The 23,551-nt window shown below is 45.3% G+C and overlaps 1 protein-coding gene across 16 annotated transcripts in view; it reads left to right on the top strand.

Moving 5' to 3' along the window:
- The first annotated feature begins 384 nt into the window (after positions 1-384).
- Positions 385-23,551, top strand: part of LOC110536968 (guanine nucleotide exchange factor subunit RIC1) — a 90,699-nt gene continuing 67,532 nt past the window's right edge. For 13 of the 16 annotated variants that reach the window (XR_005034862.1, XR_005034861.1, XR_005034871.1 and 10 more), the window contains exons 1-2: positions 600-1,606; positions 18,600-18,707. Coding sequence is in view for 5 of the 16 variants with exons in the window: in XM_036936922.1 (XP_036792817.1) it covers positions 1,466-1,606; positions 18,600-18,707 (249 nt within the window). In the remaining 11 variants the exon portion in view is untranslated. Of the gene's footprint in view, positions 574-599; positions 1,607-18,599; positions 18,708-23,551 lie in introns of those variants that run through there. The other 3 variants (XM_036936923.1, XM_036936925.1, XM_036936924.1) reach the window with 3 other exon arrangements.

Here is a 23,551-nt window from a genome sequence, read left to right as displayed (position 1 = left end):
ATTTTTAGGGTCTTCCTCTGAGGTACTTAATTTGATACAAAGTATATAAATGTGAGATAAAATATAACCAGAAACACTCATTCTAAATGCAACCAAAGATTACATTGAATTACAGTACATTCGTTTCTCCACTGCACTGTCGGAGCTAGAAGCACAAGCATTTCGCTACACTCGCAATTAATAACATCTGCAACGTGTATGTGAACAATACAATTTGATTTAGTCTCTCTTGTGCAAGCCTCCCTTATCACCACCAGAGTGCAGCAACGAGCCATTCGGGTGAGTTCGCAAATTCATTCTGGAGTGCCAAAGTGCAGATTCAGTGCTTTTTTTTTTTTTTAGGTTGTCCGTTCGTATATTCGGGGCGTTCAGAGCGCACACTGAACGCTCTGGCCGAGGAGTAAGGATGATCCACGCGTCATGACCTCACGATGGCAGTCAAGCACCCAAGCTAACTGGCTAAAGTGGGCTAGTTTGCTATCTACTGCCAGAAACAAATGAGAGAACACCTAACTCTGGACATTTTACTCGGCCTAGCAGAGCTGGTTAGAGTGTTTTCTTGTTATCTAGAGGGTTAGTGACTGTAACTGTGTTATGGCAACTATTTAATTGCGTTTTTAGTCGGTTTACTTGCACCTGTCATCACCAATTTTAGGGCGTTCGTAAATTCCTCAATTACTATCGCTAGCAAATCAGAGTGCTCTGAAATTGGAGCCGATTACCAATGTGAATACGAACGCACCCCACATTTGGAGTTCACGAGAAAATAACATCAGATGTCTCGTTCTGCGCACATTTCTGCCACGTTCAAAACAACTGGGAACTCGGAAATCTCTGACTTCCGAGCGTTCAAGACATCTGAGAACCCGGAAAAAGACGAGCCTCGACTGGGAAAAATCGTTTGAGCTGTCATCCAACAGGGAACTCCAAGTCTGGAAACTCGGACATTTTTCTAGAGCTCCGACTTTCCGACCCGAAATGAAGATCACCGACGTCATGAGTTGAACTCGGTTATGTCTGAGTTCCCAGTTGTGTTGAAAGCACCATTCACAACGGCAGAGGCCTCTTCGGGGATAGCGAATCGGAGTGAGGATAGCAAACATAATCGCTAAAGATGGCGGCGGAGAGAGACACCGAAAAGAATACTGCATGTATTATCATCGCTAAGCAATGTTTTTTTTAGGTAGGTGGACACGCAAAATACCGAGAGCTTTTAAGTTGAAGTCCCGTGTTGTGCACATGACTTGTTTTTTCTCCCACTGGAGCGCCCAAGTTCCATGTCAAGTTAGCAGTGTTGGCTAGCTAGCCTGATTGGATTGCACATATATTTGATGAGCGATTAAATGTGCCACAAACTGTCCATGAAGCCATTGGACAACATCGTCTCTTACTGTGGAATACAGCTTGCCAACCTTTCAACTGGACCCGCGACGCGGCGAGTGTTGAGTCGAAGTGACTGACCGTCATGTATTTTCTAACTGGCTGGCCTCGGAGGCTACTTTGTCCACTGAAAAGTGAAGAAGAACCGTTTCATGTTCAACCCAGCTCCCAGAGGTTTTACTTCGCTGTATTGTCCGAGACTCAACTAAGCGTCTGGTTTAGTCGGGTAAGCACGGAGGGAATTACTGACGAGCTGGCTAGCCGCTAACGTTACTTAACGGTTAGCCGGTGATCAAGTTGGATAGTTCAGTTTTTGGTCTGTACACTTTGGTTGCCGTGTCACTTACTTGTTAGTTAATGGCATGGCATTTAACTAACGTTAGCTGTCATGCGTACATGAATTTGGAAAAATAACAAACAGGTGGTTGTTTTTTACTGTTTTGTATTTTAACAGCATAAGTGTTAGCTAGTTACACACCAATGTATTCTTTTCAATATATGTTAAATGCATGTGCCAAACTACATTAGCTAGCCAGATAAAGACATGGCGAAAGCACAGCATTTGGGACTAACAATGTACTATAATGTAGCTAACATTAGCTATATGAGGAATATGTAAAAATGTAAGAATACTGTAATCTTCGACCATATACCGTTAATTATTTAGGTATGCTTGTAAGAGGTGCAAATCAGAGCCATAATGTAGAGCTTTGGCACAAATTCCTTCACTATCACTGGGTGGCACATGACGTTTTAAGTTGAAGGAGAGCGTTGTTATTTATTTTGACAACGTGTAAGTTACGCAAGTTGCGTTCCCATGGACTTCAACCTCCATGTTCGTCATTCTTCTGCACATATCCTCTCCCATATATTTCTAACAAAGAGAGCCTCTCACACGCGTGTTGAATCCTCTGCTTTGAGTGCTAGGAGTCACTTGGTGTTAGGGCAGTTCACACCGTACTGCCACTTCATAGGTCCATATTTTCCTTGCCCCAGGGCTTCTGTTGATATACGATCTCTGGGGCTTTGTGACCCTAGGGCCAGACTTTCATCAGGACAAAAGATAGCAAAGAAAATCTCCAAATATTCACTACATGGGTGAACTTTGATTTAAACTAGGCTATATATTGTTTTTTTTTCTTCTGTGATGGATTGGTTGTTGTCTCTGTTTAACATCAATGCAGCTTTAACTTTTAATCTGGTGTCCACATAACATCTGCAATAACAGTTGTCAGCTGTGGAATTATCTCTGCATAGTAGTAGTCAATGACTGCATAAGAGTATAAACACGAGTGCTGCTGCAAATATAATCGCTGTATGTAGAATTAGACAGTGTAAATCAAGGCCAGTATTTATTTCCCTGTCTCACAGGAGGTAAGTATCCTGTTGTGCTTCCAGGATTTAAAAATTGTTATTTAACTTGGCAAGTCCGTTAAGAACAAATTCTTATTTACAATGACGGCCTAACCTGGACAATGCTGGACCAATTGTGCACCGCCCTGTGGGACTCCCAATCACCGGTTGTGATACCGCCTGGAATCGAACCAGGGTCTGTAGTGATGCCTCTAGCACTGAAATGCAATGCCTTAGACCGCTGCGTAGTACAACCTAGCTAGCTAGCTACTCCACTGACTCTCGACAGCTAACAGGCAGCTGCTTCGTTAAAAAATTAATCAATTTTTGTGATTTAATTATGTTGCTAGTTACTCTTATCTAGTTTGGCCATCTGGTTAGTATCAACAAGGACTTACTACAAATTCTGTGGCCTTGAGTATTTATTTCATTTGATATGATCCCCTCCGCCCCTCTTTGGAGGACAGATATCATTTAGGTTTTTTTTACAACTTTTTTTGCTTCATTTTACATACATAGTACTTTTAAATAAAGCAGTCACATAACAATAATACATGACCAAACATCAGCTCTTTATTCCCACCCCTCAGCCACTCCCAGCCCATCCCACCTATCACCATAGACCTCAGCTCTTTATTCCCACCCCTCAGCCACTCCCAGCCCAGCCCATCCCACCTATCACCATAGACCTCAGCTCTTTAATCCCACCCCTCAGCCACTCCCAGCCCATCCCACCTATCACCATAGACCAACCCTCAGCCACTCTCAGCCCATCCCACCTATCATTGTAGACCACGCTCGTTTGGTTTCCATTGTGCCATATATTTTTCAATTGTGCTGTGATGTTTTACAATTAGAAAGATTTTAAAATGTTGCATGTTATTCACAGATTGTGAGCTAAAGATGAAAACCTTTCCTACGAGTATTATTATATTATTTATTGACTGGCTATGGCTTTCCAAATCGCCCGACATTGCTATTTGTAAGGTTCATTTTAAGTGCATGTTGCGATTTTTATTTTATTTTAACCATTCCTGTCACTGAGACGGGGGGCCAGTCAATACCGGACTGAGACGGGGGGGCCAGTCAATACCGGACTGAGACGGGGGGGCCAGTCAATACCGGACTGAGACGGGGGGGGCCAGTCAATACCGGACTGAGACGGGGGGGCCAGTCAATACCGGACTGAGACGGGGGGGCCAGTCAATACCGGACTGAGACGGGGGGGCCAGTCAATACCGGACTGAGACGGGGGGGGCCAGTCAATACCGGACTGAGACGGGGGGGGGCAGTCAATACCGGACTGAGACGGGGGGGGCCAGTCAATACCGGACTGAGACGGGGGGGGCCAGTCAATACCGGACTGAGACGGGGGGGGCCAGTCAATACCGGACTGAGACGGGGGGGGCCAGTCAATACTGGACTGAGACGGGGGGGGCCAGTCAATACCGGACTGAGACGGGGGGGGCCAGTCAATACCGGACTGAGACGGGGGGGGCCAGTCAATACCGGACTGAGACGGGGGGGGCCAGTCAATACCGGACTGAGACGGGGGGGGCCAGTCAATACCGGACTGAGACGGGGGGGGCCAGTCAATACCGGACTGAGACGGGGGGGGCCAGTCAATACCGGACTGAGACGGGGGGGGCCAGTCAATACCGGACTGAGACGGGGGGGGCCAGTCAATACCGGACTGAGACGGGGGGGGGGCCAGTCAATACCGGACTGAGACGGGGGGGGCCAGTCAATACCGGACTGAGACGGGGGGGGCCAGTCAATACCGGACTGAGACGGGGGGGGCCAGTCAATACCGGACTGAGACGGGGGGGGGCCAGTCAATACCGGACTGAGACGGGGGGGGGGCCAGTCAATACCGGACTGAGACGGGGGGGGGCCAGTCAATACCGGACTGAGACGGGGGGGGCCAGTCAATACCGGACTGAGACGGGGGGGGGCCAGTCAATACCGGACTGAGACGGGGGGGGGGCCAGTCAATACCGGACTGAGACGGGGGGGGGCCAGTCAATACCGGACTGAGACGGGGGGGGGCCAGTCAATACCGGACTGAGACGGGGGGGGGCCAGTCAATACCGGACTGAGACGGGGGGGGGCCAGTCAATACCGGACTGAGACGGGGGGGGGGCCAGTCAATACCGGACTGAGACGGGGGGGGGCCAGTCAATACCGGACTGAGACGGGGGGGGGGCCAGTCAATACCGGACTGAGACGGGGGGGGCCAGTCAATACCGGACTGAGACGGGGGGGGGCCAGTCAATACCGGACTGAGACGGGGGGGGCCAGTCAATACCGGACTGAGACGGGGGGGGCCAGTCAATACCGGACTGAGACGGGGAAGGAAAATGAAGCACCCCACCATCCCTGAGTTATTCTCACAACGTAGACTCCTTGGTTTCTGCCTGTACTGCTCGACTTCTCGCTGTAGCAGCGTCTCCTCCTGCTCCGACCTCCTATTACTAGTCTTTGGCCGTGTCTCCCAATAGCCTTTAGTGGACCCCCCTCCTCCACTACTCTCCTTCATCTGCAGTGACAAAGCAGTGCATGGTTCATACTAGTGCTTTCATGCCGAGGTGGTTAAATGAAACACCCCAGGAGTAACCAGTTTCCTTCCTTCCTTCCTCCATGGGAAGCTGCCGCATCTCGCCTGTTCTTTCCCTCTCCAATCTCCCTGTTTATCAGCTGTCTCCTACTCCTATCACCCCCCCCAATCCAATATGCTCGTTAGTGACTAGATCATTCTAGACTGTGCAATTTGTGTCTATTTTACCATATTCTAGTCGCACTCTCTTTGAAATAATCCTAGTATGGTGAGAAAATAAGGTTTAGGTAGTTCATTTAGACTTGATATTCAACATTTGATACAACCTAACTGATAAAACTGCACAGTTCTCATTTGTAAAGTTCAAATAGAGTATAGTCTTGCACATCATGATGTGTGGTCAATGTCAAATATCACGATTTTCGATTTAATCATATTAAGTACAATTTTATTTGTGACATGACCCGAATACAACAGGTGTGACATGCTTACTTACAAGCCCTTAACCAACAATGCAGTTAAGAAAATATTTACTAAATAAATGAAAGTAAAAAATAAAATAAGTAAAACAATAAAATTAATGAGGCTATATACAGGGGGTACCAGTACCGAGTCAATATACAGGTTAGTCGAGGTAATTTGTACATGTAGGTTGGGGTAAAGTGACTGCATAGACAAACAGCGAGTAGCAGCAGTGTAAAAACAAGGGTGGGGGTCAATGCATATTGCCCGTGGGGCCATTTGATTCAATGTTCAGTAGTCCTATGGCTTGGGGGTAGAAGCTGTTAAGGAGCCTTTTGGACCTAGACTCTGGTGCTGCTTGCTGTGTGGTAGCAGAGAGAACAGAGAGAGGGGTTGGAAGTGGGCGTGGCCTCATATTACAATAAGACACACCCACATCCATGAAGGCCTAGTTTCCACTGTCTCTGCTATTATATAATAGGCTTGGGAGATATACCGAGGGTATGATGTTCAATACCGTTTGAAAATCATACCGGGGGCTGTGGGGATGCGTGCTACGCCACTACTTAGATAAAAAAAAAAAATAAAAAAAAAAGCATAATCTGAGAACGGCGCTCAGAACCCAAAATAGCCAGAGGAATATCCGCCATTTTGGAGTCAACAAAGTTAGAAACAACACCATAAATATTCACTTACCTTTGATCTTCATCAGAAGGCACTCCCAGGAATCCCAGTTTGACAATAAATGACTGATTTGTTCCATAAAGTCCATCATTTATGTCTAAATAGCCACTTGTTGTTAGCGTGTTCAGCCCAGTAATCCATCTTCATGAGGTGGCACTTCGTCCAGACAAAAACTCAAAGTTCCATTACAGACCTTTATAGAAACATTTCAAAGGATGTATGGAATCAATCTTTAGCATGTTTTTAACATAAAACATCAATAATGTTCCAATCAGAGAATTCCTTTGTCTGAAGAAAAGCACTGGAACGAGAGGTAACTCTGTCAGGAGCGCGCGTCATGAGACCAAGGCACTCTGCCAGACCACTGACTCAAAGGGGTCTCATGAGCCCCTCCTTTTATAGAAGAATCCTCATTCAAGTTTCTAAAGACGGTTGACATCTCGTGGAAGCCGTAGGAAGTGCAACTTTATCCATATCTCAATGTGTATTCGGTAGGCCAAGCTTTGAAAATCTACAAACCTCAGATGTCCCACTTCCTGGTTGGATTTTTCTCAGGTTTTCGCCTGCCATATGAGTTCTGTTATACTCACAGACATCATTCAAACAGTTTTAGAAACTTCAGTGTTTTTTCTATCCAATAGTAATAATAATATGCAAATATTAGCATCTGGGACAGAGTAGGAGGCAGTTCACTCTGGACACGCTATTCATCCAAAAGTGAAAATGCTGCCCCCTATCCCAAAAAGGTTAAGTGCATTTGAACAGGGTATGGTAGTAGGTGCCAGGTGCACCGGTTTGTGTCAAGAAATGCAACGCTGCTGTTTTTTTCACACAACAGTTTCCTGCGTGTATCAAGAATGGTCCACCAATCAAAGGACATCCAGCCATCTTATCTCAACTGTGGGAAGCATTGGAGTCAAGATGGTCCAGCATCCCGGTGCAACGCTTTCGACTCCTTGTGGAGTCCATTCCCCAATGAATTGAGGCTTTCCTGAGGGCAAGAGGGGGTTTAACTCAATATTAGGAAAGTGTTCCTAATGCTTTGTACACCCAGTGTATACATTAACCTCTATGGGATCGTTCGGGACGCTAGCGTTCCACCTCGCCAGTGAAATTGTAGGGCGCCAAATTCAAACAGAAATCTCATATATTAAAATTCCTCTTACATACAAGTATTATACATCATTTAAAGATAAACTTGTTGTAAATCCAGCCACAGTGTCCGATTTCAAAAAGGCTTTACGGCGAAAGCACACCATGTGACTATGTTAGGTCAGCACCTAGTCACAGAAAACCATACAGCCAATTTCCAACCAAGGAGAGGTGTCACAAAAGTCAGAAATGGTGTTAAAATGAATCACTTACCTTTGATGATCTTCATCTGTTGTCACTCCCAGGTCTCCATGTTAGACAACAAATGTTTGTTTTGTTCGATAAAGTTCCTCTTTATGTCCAAATACCTCCTTTTTGTTCACGCGTTTAGTCCAGTGATCCAAATGCACAAAGCTCGAGCACAAAGTCCAGACGAAAAGTCAAAAAGTAACATTTAACGTTCGTAGAAACATGTCAAACGATGTTTCTAATCAATCATTAGGGTGTTTTTATCATAAATATTCAATAATGTTTCAACCGGACAATAGTGCTGTTTTCTTTAGAAAGGGAACGGAGCTCACGCGATCAACAACTAAAGGCTTTCAGCTGAGCCATCTGCTTAGAGTGGTCTTATTCTCTCCCCTTCCACAATAGAAGCCTGAAACAACTTTCTAAAGACTGTTGACATCCAGTGGAAGCCTTAGGAAGTGCAATCTGACCCCGTTTACACTGGATATTGGATAGGCAATCACTTGAAAAAAAAAAACTACAAGCCTCAGATTTCCCACTTCCTGGTTGGATTTTTCTCAGGTTTTTGCCTGCCATATGAGTTCTGTTATACTCTCATACATTATTTTAACAGTTTTGGAAACTTTTGAGTTTTCTATCCAAATCTAACAAATTATATGCATATCATAGCTTCTGGGCCTGAGTAACAGGCAATTTACTATGGGCACGCTTTTCATCCAAACTTCCCAATGCTGCCCTATATCCCAATGAAGTTAGGTATAACTTCAACACATATATTGTTTATTGTTTACATATATAGCTCCCCTTGTGTGTAATTATAATAATACCTTATACCACGGTATGGTACAGAAACGGTATGAAAATCTGCCTACTGCCCAACCGTATTAAATAATTCACTGTCTAGTCTTTTTATAAGTGTATTCTGTGCTTGGCATTGCACGGTCTCATTAGAAAAGAAAAAGTGTATATTTCCTGCTGAAAGAAAGAGCCCAGGCGTGGGTCTGGCAGCATAACAATAGTTTGTTGTGTACTGCCTGTGTCTTTTCCAGGTTCCCCTTTTTGTATATGTGGAAGAAAATCCTCTGAATCGATCCTGAAGGTCACCAGAGAATCATCATTAATACAAACCATTGACCAAGTCATAGAGGTTTACAATATACATTGTGAAACAGTTTTTTTTTATTTTTATGTCATTTTGCTGCATAGCCAATCTCAGTTCAGTGGAAAGTCATTTTTCTGTTTGTGTGAAAGCTCTGTGGATGCAGACAGGTATTTAAAAAATGGATTTAGGCTAAATGTCATGTAGAGAATTTAATGGAAATTATGATTACTTAAGTTATACGTGTGTGTGTGTGGGGCTCTGTCTGAGATGAAAAGGAAAGCTGATCTAGTCCCCCTTCTATATTAGAGTTAATGGCTGGTAAGCCCTGTGCTTTGCTCATATCGTATTTTATGATTATGGTGTCATTGCAGGATCTGTGTGTGTAACTGTGCTATGATTTATGTATACGGTGGCATTGCTCTGCTGTTTAGCAGGATCAGTGTGTCTGTGATGTTGGCTACTGCAGGACCTCGGACGTCTACAAAACACAACAAATGAATTTGGCTTTTTGCTCAGCGAAAAGCAGATAGGAGCAATAATCTGAGGCTATTTCTTAGTAGAAACACATTTCCTGAAGGCCTGTGATGTGACTCTGAGGGATGTCACATCTTATGTAATGTTTTCTTCTTTGTGGATTCAATTGGGATTGATTATGTGGCTTCGCAGGAACTGGCAGGCACTGCTCTGTCCAAGGTGTGTGGGGGGGGGGGGGGGGGGGGTTCTGCATAGCCTCTTTTCTTCTTAGTGACTGGCTGTCTCTTAGTGAACTCCCCTGATTGCCTCCGGTGAAGATTTCACCATGTGGCAGCTGCTCACAGGCCTCTAGTTCAGACATGACAAGGTAAAAATCTGTTGTTCAGCCCCTGATCAAGACAGTTAACCCACTGTTCCCCGTGCACTGATGATGTTGATGCAGCTCCCTGCACCTCTCTGATTCAGAGGGGTTGGGTTAAATGGTTTACGGTCAAATGTCCAGAGCTACATTTTCCTAATGGAGACCCTGACACGCACACACAAAGACTCTCTGACAAAGAGTTCTGAAATAAGTATACCTTTTCCGTGAGGGGTCATTGTCCTCTTCCCAGTTACCTTCCCTGCTTTTCTTATATTGTAATGTGAGGATACTCCCTCTTGCTCTCAATTCAATTCAATTTAAGGGCTTTATTGGCATGGGAAACATGTGTTAACATTGCCAAAGCAAGTGAGGTAGACAACATACAAAGTGAATATATAAAGTGAAAAACAACAAAAATTAACAGTAAACATTACACATGCAGAGGTTTCAAAACAGTAAAGACATTACAAATGTCATATTTTATATATATATATATATATATATATACATATATATATATATATATATATACACAGTGTTTTAACAATGTACAAATGGTTAAAGGACACAAGATAAAATAAATACGCATAAATATGGGTTGTATTTACAATGGTGTGTGTTCTTCACTGGTTGCCCTTTTCTCGTGGCAACAGGTCACAAATCTTGCTGCTGTGATGGCACACTGTGGAATTTCACCCAGTAGATATGGGAGTTTTTCAAATTTTGATTTGTTTTCGAATTCTTTGTGGATCTGTGTAATCTGAGGGAAATATGTCTCTCTAATATGGTCATACATTGGGCAGGAGGTTAGGAAGTGCAGCTCAGTTTCCACCTCATTTTGTGGGCAGTGAGCACATGTCTCTCTCTCTCTCTCTGGCTCTGTGTCTCTCTCTCTCTGGCTCTGTGTCTCTCTCTCTCTCTCTCTCTCTCTCTGGCTCTGTGTCTCTCTCTCTCTGGCTCTGTGTCTCTCTCTCTCTCTCTCTCTCTCTGGCTCTGTGTCTGTCTCTCTCTCTCTCTCTCTCTCTCTCTCTCTCTCTCTGGCTCTGTGTCTGTCTCTCTCTCTCTCTCTCTCTCTCTCTCTCTCTGGCTCTGTGTCTGTCTCTCTCTCTCTCTCTCTGGCTCTCTGTCTGGCTCTGTGTCTGGCTGTGTGTCGCTCTGTGTGTCGCTCTGTGTGTCGCTCTGTGTGTCGCTCTGTGTGTCGCTCTGTGTGTCGCTCTGTGTGTCGCTCTGTGTGTCGCTCTGTGTGTCGCTCTGTGTGTCTTGCTCTCGCTCTGTGTCTTGCTCTCGCTCTGTGTCTTGCTCTCGCTCTGTCTTGCTCTCGCTCTGTGTCTTGCTCTCGCTCTGTCTGTCTCTCGGTCTCGCTCTGTCTGTCTCTCGGTCTCGCTCTGTCTGTCTCTCGGTCTCGCTCTGTCTGTCTCTCGGTCTCGCTCTGTCTGTCTCTCGGTCTCGCTCTGTCTGTCTCTCGGTCTCGCTCTGTCTGTCTCTCGGTCTCGCTCTGTCTGTCTCTCGGTCTCGCTCTGTCTGTCTCTCGGTCTCGCTCTGTCTGTCTCTCGGTCTCGCTCTGTCTGTCTCTCGGTCTCGCTCTGTCTGTCTCTCGGTCTCGCTCTGTCTGTCTCTCGGTCTCGCTCTGTCTGTCTCTCGGTCTCGCTCTGTCTGTCTCTCGGTCTCGCTCTGTCTGTCTCTCGGTCTCGCTCCGTCTGTCTCTCGGTCTCGCTCCGTCTGTCTCTCGGTCTCGCTCCGTCTGTCTCTCGGTCTCGCTCCGTCTGTCTCTCGGTCTCGCTCCGTCTGTCTCTCGGTCTCGCTCCGTCTGTCTCTCGGCCTCGCTCCGTCTGTCTCGCTCGGTCTCGCTCCGTCTGTCTCGCTCGGTCTCGCTCCGTCTGTCTCGCTCGGTCTCGCTCCGTCTGTCTCGCTCGGTCTCGCTCCGTCTGTCTCTCGGTCTCGCTCCGTCTGTCGCTCGGTCTCGCTCCGTCTGTCTCTCGGTCTCGCTCCGTCTGTCTCTCGGTCTCGCTCCGTCTGTCTCTCGGTCTCGCTCCGTCTGTCTCTCGGTCTCGCTCCGTCTGTCTCTCGGTCTCGCTCCGTCTGTCTCTCGGTCTCGCTCCGTCTGTCTCTCGGTCTCGCTCCGTCTGTCTCTCGGTCTCGCTCCGTCTGTCTCTCGGTCTCGCTCCGTCTGTCTCTCGGTCTCGCTCCGTCTGTCTCTCGGTCTCGCTCCGTCTGTCTCTCGGTCTCGCTCCGTCTGTCTCTCGGTCTCGCTCCGTCTGTCTCGCGGTCTCGCTCCGTCTGTCTCGCTCGGTCTCGCTCCGTCTGTCTCGCTCGGTCTCGCTCCGTCTGTCTCTCGGTCGGTCTCGCTCTGTCTGTCTCTCGGTCTCTCGGTCTCGCTCTGTCTGTCTCTCGGTCTCTTGCTCTCGCTCTGTCTGTCTCTCGGTCTCTTGCTCTCGCTCTGTCTGTCTCTCGGTCTCTTGCTCTCGCTCTGTCTGTCTCTCTCTTTCTCTGTCTGTCTGTCTCTCTCTTTCTCTGTCTGTCTGTCTCTCTCTTTCTCTCTCTGTCTGTCTCTCTCTTTCTCTCTCTGTCTGTCTCTCTCTTTCTCTCTCTGTCTGTCTCTCTCTTTCTCTCTCTGTCTGTCTCTCTCATGCTCACGTGCTGTCTTGATGGAGTCGCTGGTGTGTGTTGGCTGGTGGTCTGAGAATGGGATTACATGGTGTAGTGTGGTGCTGAAGAATAGTCTCCTGTTGGACCATGGAATACTGGCGACATTGTGTTTGTGTGTGTGTGTGTGAAATGAGAGTAATCCACCACGCTTCCATTGGTCTCTTCTCAAAGAGAAACACTGCATCCAGAGCTAGTGTCATATCTGATTCAAGATCTGCCTTGAGAAACAGTGTGTGTCCTAATTGGCAACCTGTTCCTTATAGAGTGAACTATCTCGAACCCAATGCTCCCTGGTGAAATCTAGTGCACTATAAAGGATGTAATGATTCACTGATACGCATTGGTCCCCGGTTCAAATGCTTTGGTCCGCGGGACCCCGAACTTATTAAAATGTAGCATGCCATGGTCAGATAGTAGATTCAAACGTTACGTTCACACATTGGTTGTTGTTCAAATGACTTTTTTTGACCTTTTTGAAAATCCCTCCTCTTTTGTGACAGCTATGTCCTCTCCTTAGTGTCAAAGTAAGCATGTAATTATGTTGACAGTCATTGATCTACAAGTCATTTTGAATAACTAACAACCCCAGGCAATGTCAGTAGTCTAGTCTAACGGTGTTCTGTCGAGACGGCCTGTTTCTGATCTGGCACATTGGTTCGCCACCTTCAGCATTCATATGTTTGTAACATGGCCTATAAAAGGCTTTATTAGTTGAGTGACAACCAGTGCAATTTGCTAGGTTATTTTTTTAATCAAATGGCTATAGAAAATGGTGTTTACCGAATTACAAGCAGCCGACCGTTATGCTACTACTGGAGACGCAACTCTTATCTGGCTGTATACAGTGGGGCAAAAAAGTATTTAGTCAGCCACCAATTGTGCAAGTTCTCCCACTTAAAAAGATTTCGCTCGCTGCCTTTTCAGCGGAATGTTGTCGATGGGTTCCGCCTGCCCTAGAAAGGTTAAAAGGCCACTCAAATTTTTAAGATCGGTTATCGGTATTGTATTTCTTGGCAAGGAAAATATTTGAAATCGGACAAAAAATGTAATATCGGTGCATCACTAGTAAGCATCAATTGGCATATAGCCTACATACAGTGGGGCAAAAAAGTATTTAGTCAGTCACCAATTGTGCAAGTTCTCCCACTTAAAAATATGAGAGGCCTGTAATTTTCATCATAGGTACACTTCAACTATGACAGACAAAATGAGAAGAAAATCCAGAAAATCACATTGTAGGATTTTTAATGAATTTATTTGCAAATTATGGTGGAAACTAAGTATTTGGTCAATAACAAACGTTTCTCAATACTTTGTTATATACCCTTTGTTGGCAATGACAGAGGTCAAACTTTTTCTGTAAGTCTTCACAAGGTTTTCACACACGGTTGCTGGTATTTTGGCCCATTCCTCCATGCAGATCTCCTCTAGAGCAGTGATGTTTTGGGGCTGTTGCTGGGCAACACGGACTTTCAACTCCCTCCAAAGATTTTCTATGGGGTTGAGATCTGGAGACTGGCTAGGCCACTCCAGGACCTTGAAATGCTTCTTACGAAGCCACTCCTTCGTTGCCCGGGCGGTGTGTTTGGGATCATTGTCATGCTGAAAGACCCAGCCACGTTTAATCTTCAATGCCCTTGCTGATGGAAGGAGGTTTTCACTCAAAATCTCACGATACATGGCCCCATTCATTCTTTCCTTTACACGGATCAGTCGTCCTGGTCCCTTTGCAGAAAAACATCCACAAAGCATGATGTTTCCACCCCCATGCTTCACAGTAGGTATGGTGTTCTTTGGATGCAACTCAGCATTCTTTGTCCTCCAATCACTACGAGTTTTTACCAAAGAGTTATATTTTGGTTTCATCTGACCATATGACATTCTCCCAATCTTCTTCTGGATCATCCAAATGCTCTCTAGCAAACTTCAGACAGGCCTGGACATGTACTGGCTTAAGCAGGGGGACACGTCTGGCACTGCAGGATTTGAGTCCCTGGCTGCGTAGTGTGTTACTGATGGTAGGCTTTGTTACTTTGGTCCCAGCTCTCTGCAGGTCATTCACTAGGTCCCCCCGTGTGGTTCTGGGATTTTTGCTCACCGTTCTTGTGATCCTTTTGACCCCACAGGGTGAGATCTTGCGTGGAGCCCCAGATTCGAGGGAGATTATCAGTGGTCTTGTATGTCTTCCATTTCCTAATAATTGCTCCCACAGTTGATTTCTTCAAACCAAGCTGCTTACCTATTGCAGATTCAGTCTTCCCAGCCTGGTGCAGGTCTACAATTTTGTTTCTGGTGTCCTTTGACAGCTCTTTGGTCTTGGCCATAGTGGAGTTTGGAGTGTGACTGTATGAGGTTGTGGACAGGTGTCTTTTATACTGATAACAAGTTCAAACAGGTGCCATTAATACAGGTAACGAGTGGAGGACAGAGGAGCCTCTTAAAGAAGAAGATACAGGTCTGCGAGAGCCAGAAATCTTGCTTGTTTGTAGGTGACCAAATACTTATTTACCACCATAATTTGCAAATAAATTCATTAAAAATCCTACAATGTGATTTTCTGGAATTTTTTTTCTCATGTTTTGTCTGTCATAGTTTAAGTGTACCTATGATGAAAATTAAAGGCCTCATCTTTTTAAGTGGGAGAACTTGCACAATTGGTGACTGACTAAATACTTTTTTGCCCCACTGTATGTAGGCTATATGCCAATTGATGCTTACTAGTGATGCACCGATATTACATTTTTTGTCCGATTTCAAATATTTTCCTTGCCAAGAAATACAATACCGATAACCGATCTTAAAAATTTGAGTGGCCTTTTAACCTTTCTAGGGCAGGCGGAACCCATCGACAACATTCCGCTGAAAAGGCAGCGAGCGAAATTCAAAAATATTTAACTTCACACATTAACAAGTCCAATACAGCAAATGAAAGATTAACACAATGTTTATCTACCCATCGTGTCCGATTTCAAAAATGCTCTACTGCGAAAGCACCACATATGATTGTTAGGTCATAGCCATGTCGAAAAAACACAGCCATTTTTCCAGCCAAAGATAGGATTCACAAAAAGCAGAAATGTAGATAAAATTAATCACTAACCTTTGATGTTCTTCATCAGATGACACTCATAGGACATCATGTTACACAATACATGTATGTTTTGTTCGATAATGTGCATATTTAAATCCAGAAATCTCAGTTTACATTGGTTCCTTACGTGCAGTAATGTTTTGATTCCAAAACATCCAGTGATTTTGCAGAAATACTCATAATAAACATTGATTAAAGATACCAGTGTTATTCACAGAATTAAATATTATTTATCCTTAATGCAACCGCTGTGTCAGATAAAAAAAAAAAAAAGCATAATCTGAGAACGGCGCTCAGAACCCAAAACAGCCAGAGGAATATCCGCCATTTTGGAGTCAACAAAGTTAGAAACAACACCATAAACATTCACTTACCTTTGATGATCTTCATCAGAAGGCACTCCCAGGAATCCCAGTTCAACAATAAATGACTGATTTGTTCCATAAAGTCCATCATTTATGTCCAAATAGCCACTTGTTGTTAGCGTGTTCAGCCCAGTAATCCATCTTCATGAGGCGCAGGCACTTCGTCCAGACAAAAACTCAAAGTTCCATTACAGACCTTTTTAGAAACATTTCAAAGGATGTATGGAATCAATCTTTAGCATGTTTTTAACATAAAACATCAATAATGTTCCAACCGGAGAATTCCTTTGTCTGAAGAAAAGCACTGGAATGAGAGGTAACTTTGTCAGGAGCGCGCGTCATGAGACCAAGGCACTCTGCCAGACCACTGACTCAAAGGGGTCTCACGAGCCCCTCCTTTATAGAAGAATCCTCATTGACGTTTCTAAGGACGGTTGACGTCTAGTGGAAGCCGTAGGAAGTGCAACTTTATTCATATCTCAATGTGTATTCGGTAGGCCAAGCTTTTGAAAAACTACAAACCTCAGATGTCCCACTTCCTGGTTGGATTTTTCTCAGGTTTTCACCTGCCATATGAGTTCTGTTATACTCACAGACATCATTCAAACAGTTTTAGAAACTTCAGTGTTTTCTATCCAATACTAATAATAATATGCATATATTAGCATCTGGGACAGAGTAGGAGGAAGTTCACTCTGGGCATGCTATTCATCCTATTCTCTGGGCATGCTATTCATGCATATATTAGCATCCAAAAATGCTGCCCCCTATCCCAAAAAGGTTAAACATTCTAGTATAGTTAAATGGTTAACACAGACCGCTGTGTCCATGTGTGTGTAAGGTACTGCATCTCCGTGCAAGTCCCTAAAGTCCCTGGTTCGAATTCAGGCTGTTTCACATCCGGCCGTGATTGGAGTCCCATAGGGCGGCGCACAATTGGCCCAGCGTCGTCCGGGTTTGGCCGGGGTAGGCCGTCATTGTAAATAAGAATTTGCTCTTAACTGACTTGCCTAGTTAAATAAAGGTTACACACACACTACACTGACCAAAAAGTTATTTTGTTGGCGTTCATTGTTTCATTAATCATTTGTTCAGTCGTTTCATTCTCAACCAGGATTTCATCATACATGTCAAGCAGTGAAGTTTCAGCTCTGTCTGTCCGTGGCCTCTCTTCCTCGTTGCGCACTGTCACTGTGTCCGTTTCCATCTTGTCCGGCTGTGTATGTAACATTTCATGTAAACCCTGTTTCTTGTCTGCATCGACGTAGCGGTCCTTGTACATATCATTGTGCATGATGGCGACACCGTAAAGAGAGAATGCCACTGCATCGCTTGTTCACAGCCTGTCTGCAGTTTTGTTGAGCGTTTCAATGCCATGAGAGGGCATCACGTCTGCTGCAGACGAAGTTGATGAGCTTATTTCTCCAGTCAGTTGTTTTGAATGGCGCTAGCGTGTGTGTTCATGTTTCAAACATGTTCTCAGATGCCATTGAAATGGCAGTAGCGGTATGACAACCAGCATGTTCATGAGGATTTTTTTATTTTATTTTACCTTTATTTTACTAGGCAAGTCAGTTAAGAACAAATTCTTATTTTCAATGACGGCCTAGGAACAGCGGGTTAACTGCCTGTTCAGGGGCAGAACGCAATACGACTTTCCTCGGTACGAAATCCTCGACGACCCACTGGGCTGTCGGACTCAGCATGTACATGGAGCAGATATCCCTGGTCCAAATGTCAGTTGTGAAGCTAACAGCAGTGACGCTGTTAGGTAGGTTAACTGCTCGAACAACACAGCAGACATTGTGGGCTAGGTTAGGAATGCTTTGTTGCAAGTGTAGCGTAACATTTTACGTGGCGTCATTACGTTATATAGGTATGCACAGCAGCTTTGACATCTGTTTTGCACATCGGCGGTAAATATACACGGGGAGCTAACATTAATGATATGCATGTCAATCTCTCATGGCTCAAAGTGGAGAGGAGATTGACATCACTACTTGTTTTTGTAAGAAGTGTTGACAAGCTGAATTGTCGAGCTGTCTGTTTAAACTACTAGCACTGCATTTGTATCCAAGCTTTATAAGGTATGCATGGACGCATGACGCGTCCATGCATACCTTATAAAGCTTGGATACAAATGCAGTGTCTTTACCTAGCTATCACAACAGATAGCTAGCCAGCGAATCATGCTAAACATTTAGCTAACGTTAGCCAGCGACTCATGCTAAACATTTAGCTAACGTTAGCCAGCGAAATCATGCTAAACATTTAGCTAACGTAAGCCAGCTAGCTAAAAACGGTCTATGGGCTGTATACGATTTATGGAGATTTAATTAAATTGTTTCTGTGTTGTCTTGCAAGCTGTATAGCTGTGGCCATCTGGCTGGTATAAACAAGGGCTTCCAACAACAATTGCAACATTAGAGCAGCAAGCTATGAAGCGAACATTGACCAGACCCGTCAAACACAACTTTTGGCCTCACAGCCAGTTCCACTGCATTTTTCCATTGTTCCCCTTTTAATGATTTAGACCTGGGACACTTACTTGGTGTGTGCAATTAGTTATCATGTAGAACAGAACCAGCAGGCTCCGGACCTCGTAGGGTTAGAGTTGAATACCCCTTGACTAGACCATAAAGAAACGCACACAGACATGCATTGCCAAACAACGCTACTGCCACCTTATGGTTTGGAGTATATTAACAAGGCTGAGTGGCTGATGAGATTGACTGCTGACACTGTTCTGACACTCTCTCACTCGTTCTCTTTCTGTCTTCCAGCCCAGTGTTCTGATAGTGAGCTACATAGAGTCGGCGAAAGCATCATCCCAGTTTGGCTTCTATCAGCAGGCCGAATGGAAGCAGGACGATTCCATGATAGCAGTAGCGGTGAGTAATGCGGTGCAGTCACTTCTTGTGCTCTCTCTCGCTCTCTCTCGCACTCTCTCGCACTCTCTCGCTCTCTCTCGCACTCTCTCGCGCTCTCTCTCTCGCGCTCTCTCTCTCGCGCTCTCTCTCTCGCGCTCTCTCTCTCGCGCTCTCTCTCTCGCGCTCTCTCTCTCGCGCTCTCTCTCTCGCGCTCTCTCTCTCGCGCTCTCTCTCTCGCGCTCTCTCTCTCGCGCTCTCTCTCTCGCGCTCTCTCGCGCTCTCTCTCGCTCTCTTTTGCTCTCGCTCTCGCTCTCTTTTGCTCTCGCTCTCGCTCTCTTTTGCTCTCGCTCTTTTGCTCTCTTTTGCTCTCGCTCTTTTGCTCTCTTTTGCTCTCGCTCTTTTGCTCTCTTTTGCTCTCGCTCTTTTGCTCTCTTTTGCTCTCGCTCTTTTGCTCTCTTTTGCTCTCGCTCTTTTGCTCTCGCTTTTTTGCTCTCGCTTTTTTGCTCTCGCTCTTTTGCTCTCGCTTTTTTTGCTCTCGCTCTTTTGCTCTCGCTTTTTTGCTCTCGCTCTTTTGCTCTCGCTTTTTTGCTCTCGCTCTTTTGCTCTCGCTTTTTTGCTCTCGCTCTTTTGCTCTCTTTTGCTCTCGCTCTTTTGCTCTCTTTTGCTCTCGCTCTTTTGCTCTCTTTTGCTCTCGCTCTCGCTTGCTCTCGCTCTCGCTTGCTCTCGCTCTCGCTTGCTCTCGCTCTCGCTTGCTCTCGCTCTCGCTTGCTCTCGCTTGCTCTCGCTCATCGTAGTTGTTGTCTCTCTCGCTCATCGTAGTTGTTGTCTCTCTCTCTCATCGTAGTTGTTGTCTCTCTCTCTCATCGTAGTTGTTGTCTGTCTCCTTTACTTTTTCGTATTTACTTTGTTTTTTCCTACATTTTCCATGGTGGAGGGTTAACGCATCGTTTGTTTTATTCATTTCCACTGTTCTTCATTTTGAGTTGAGGGAGGGTGACCGGGGAGTTTGTTTGCGGTTTGGTTGTGGCTGTGATGGTTTGGCGGTGGTCGCAAAATGCTGTTGCTTTTGAATGGCTTCAAGTTCGATCCGGAGAATGGTGTCAGGAGGAAGTGTTGCTCACGGTCGGCTAACAGGTGGGAGCGGAATATATACATTCTGCAGCCAGAATGAATAAGGTGGTGGTTGTTGGTGATTCTTGTTGCCTGGCTAGTTGCTAATGGGATTTCTGTGAGGGGTGTGTTGGTGCTGATTTTTTACATTTTATTTAATTTTTTCTTTTTAGTGAGTTTGCAAGTCTTTTTCGTGTGGTCTCGACTGGGTGCCAAGCGCAATCCGTTAAACAGGTTTCCTTTCGTAGGCCAGTGTGTGTTTCTTAACAAGGCAGAACAGCAGGTAAATGTCCACTTCAAGGTTAATCATGGGAGGGGTGGTACGTAGGGTTTGCTAGCATAGATAGTTTGCAGTGTTTTGAGTGTGGGGACTTAGGGCACATTAAGTTTTTATGCCCAAGTAAGGCCCAGAGACCGGGAGCTATTGCAGACAAGCACGACCAGCCTGCAGCGGGGGCTGGGACAGGTACATTTTATCCAGGCCAAACTTGGTGCAAAACCATGCCCACGTGAAACCTAGCAACATTCAAAGTTGCACTGAGACGGAAGAACGCCTTCAATACCTTGCATTTTCCTGATTTTGCATGTGAAGTTACGTTAAACTATTTCACTTTCTAGTGAGTGATTGCAGCCAGCCTGGCTGACAAGTTGGATAGCATTGACATCATGGATAGTTGCATTGTTTTTGGAGGTAGGTAAGCTGTGCAATCGCTAGCTTACAACTCCAATTGGGCTGAATCTGTCTAGTAGTGTTTGTCGTCTCGCATTTTAGTATGGTTGTGTATGGTAAGTGTTTACGAAAAGACTATTGATATACTTAGCTACATGACATTTGTGCTAGTTGGCAACTAAAAGATGCTTCATAGCTATCTCTAGCTGACTGGGCAAAGCAAGCTCCGTTGATTCACTGTTACTGACAGTCATGTTGCGTCAGCTATCTACAGTCACTTGTTTCTTGTTTTTTCGTTTAGCTCATTTCAAATGAGGCCTGCGAAACTGCACATCTCTCGCGGTTGGGGAGGTGGGCTACTGGGCTTGTAGAGGTGAGTGGGGTTACAGCAGAGGCAGGTTGCTGTAGTAACGGATACTCCTCTGTTGGTGGAAGAGGAGAGCGCCTCTGGAGAACGCTAAAAGGGCTGAGGAGGCACGAGAAGGGTGCCACAGAAAAAGGAGAAGAGAAGTGGGAAATAAGAGTGTGGCTGGGAAAAGGCATGGTGGGCTCATCCCAGGAAATACTGCCTGGCATTGGGGAGGAGGCCCTGATTGATGTGCAGACCGGGGAGGAGGACGTTACTGTGCCAGTGGAGTAGGAAGAAGAGTGGGGTGGGGGGGATGAGGCCCGGATCCAAGGCTGTCAGGCGGAGGGCCCAGTATATACGATGAGAGAACTTTCTAGGTTCCTGAGGGAGACTTAACAGGAGACTTTACGCTGGAGTCTTACTTTCCTGATTCTGGAAGGTTTGTAAGGGAGGAAGAATGGAGGGGTATGGTGCCGTCTCGCCCAGGCACCTGTATAAGCTTGGCTTCAGACTGCTTAAATTGATAGGCCTTTTCTTTTCACGGTGGCTTTGTGTTTCTCTGGTTTCTGATTGGTGTTTTCCCTTCCACATCTTATGGAGATCTTCACATGTACGGTGGGAAGAGCGGGTTGCTGTGGGAGTATGTCAAACAAAAACATTTACAAGAGACACAGTGATGTGAATTTGGGTGGGGTGCCCAGGTGCTGAGCCATGGCACAAATCTTAGTGCAGGGGTAGCAGTGCCCCCCCCATCTGGCATGGGTGTCAACATTTCTCGTCAAAAGGAGGTGTGTAAGGGTAGGTTGTCAATGGTTAGAGCCAAAATCAATAATCTTGTATTTGTTTTCATAAATGTTTATGCACCTAGTACTGTTTTGCAGTCTAAGGTAGTAGTTCGCACATTTAGCACTGGGCGAGGTGTTTATGTTGGACTGGAAATAAATACTGGAATAGTGAGGAACCACATTTGGGCTCAGCAAAGGTGTTGTATGATGTTCTGAATAAATCAATCAAATGTTATTTATGAGCAGAAACTGAGCCTTAAACCCTGTAGAGCAGGAATGTGGATGTTGAGCCACGTGGCTAGGAAAAACTCCCTAGAAATACAGAAACCTAGAGGGAAACCAGGCTCGGCTGTGCCGGGTGGCGATTATAGGAGTACGTGGCCATTAACCTCTCTGGTACAAGTGGGACGGTAGCGTCCCACCTCGACAACAGCCAGTGAAATTGCAGGGCGCCAAATTCAAAACAACAAATCTCATAATTTAAAATTCCTCAACCATACAAGTATTTTACACCATTTTAAAGATACACTTCTCGTTAATCCAACCACAGTGTCCAATTTCAAAAAGGCTTTTTGGCGACAGCAGAACATATCATTATGTTAGGTCAGCAACTAGTCACAGAAAGCATTCAGCCATTTTCCAACCAAAGAGAGGTGACACAAAAAGCAGAAATATAGATCAAATTATTCACTAACCTTTGACGATCTTCATCAGATGACACTCCCAGGACTCAATGTTACACAATACATGTATGTTTTGTTCGATCAAGTTCATATTTATATCCAAAAACTTTTATATCCAAAAGTTTACATTGGCACCATGTTCAGAAATGCCTCCAAAACAGCCGGAGAAATTGCAGAGAGCCACATCAAATAACAGAAATACTCATCATAAACTTTGATGAATGACACATGTTTTATATAGAATTAAAGATGAGCTTGTTCTTAATGCAACCGCTGTGTCAGATTTCAAAAAAGCTTTACGGCAACAGCACAATATTCAATAATCTGAGAACAGTGTTCAGCCACAAAAGCAAGCCATACAGCAAAATCCAGACGAAAAGTCGAGTTCCATTACAGTTTGTAGAAACATGTCAAACGATGTTTACAATCAATCCTTAGGGTCTTTTTATAATAAAGCTTCAATAATATTTCAACCGGACAACAGCATATTCATTACAGAGGAATCTTTAGGATGTTTTTATCATAAATCTTCAATGATATTCCAACCGGACAATTCCTTTTTTCTTTAGAAATGAAAAGGAACGGAGCTCGTGCTCACGACCGTGTGGGATTAACTCAAGGCTTTCAGCCAGACCACTGGTTCAAACAGCTCTTATTCTCTCCCCCTTTACAGTAGAAGCCTGAAACAACGTTCTAAAGACTGTTGACATCTAGTGGAAGCCCTAGGAAGTGCAATTTGACCCCATAGACGCTGTATATTGGATAGACAATCACTTGAAAAACTACAAACCTCAGATTTCCCACTTCCTGGATGGCCATATCAGTTCTGTTATACTCACAGGCATTATCTTAACAGTTTTGGGAGTGTTTTCTATCCAAATCTACTAATTATATGCTAGCTTTGGACCTAGCTTCTGGGCCTGAGTAGCAGGCAGGACAAGGCAGCACGACCGGTGAACAGGTCAGGATTCCATAGCAGCAGGCAGAACAACGAAAACTGGATCAGCACCACGTCCAGGGAGACGGGGACTGCCCGGAGTCATAAGGCCAGGTAGTCCTGAGGCATGGTCCAAGGGCTCAGGTCCTCCGGTAGGGGAGCGAGAGATGAGAGAATTAGATGGATCATACTTGACAACAGATAAGACAGGAGAAATAGACCAGATATAACAGACTGACCCTAGCCCCTCGAGACATAGTCTATTGCAGCATAGATACTGGAGACTGAGACGGGGGGGGGGGTCGGGGGGGGTCAGGGGACACAGGATATT

Source organism: Oncorhynchus mykiss, chromosome 12 (assembly GCF_013265735.2).
Source record: "Oncorhynchus mykiss isolate Arlee chromosome 12, USDA_OmykA_1.1, whole genome shotgun sequence".
Taxonomy (NCBI): Eukaryota; Metazoa; Chordata; class Actinopteri; order Salmoniformes; family Salmonidae; genus Oncorhynchus; species Oncorhynchus mykiss.
Note: the sequence above shows the minus strand (reverse complement) of the source record. Positions and strands in the feature narration are given on the sequence as shown.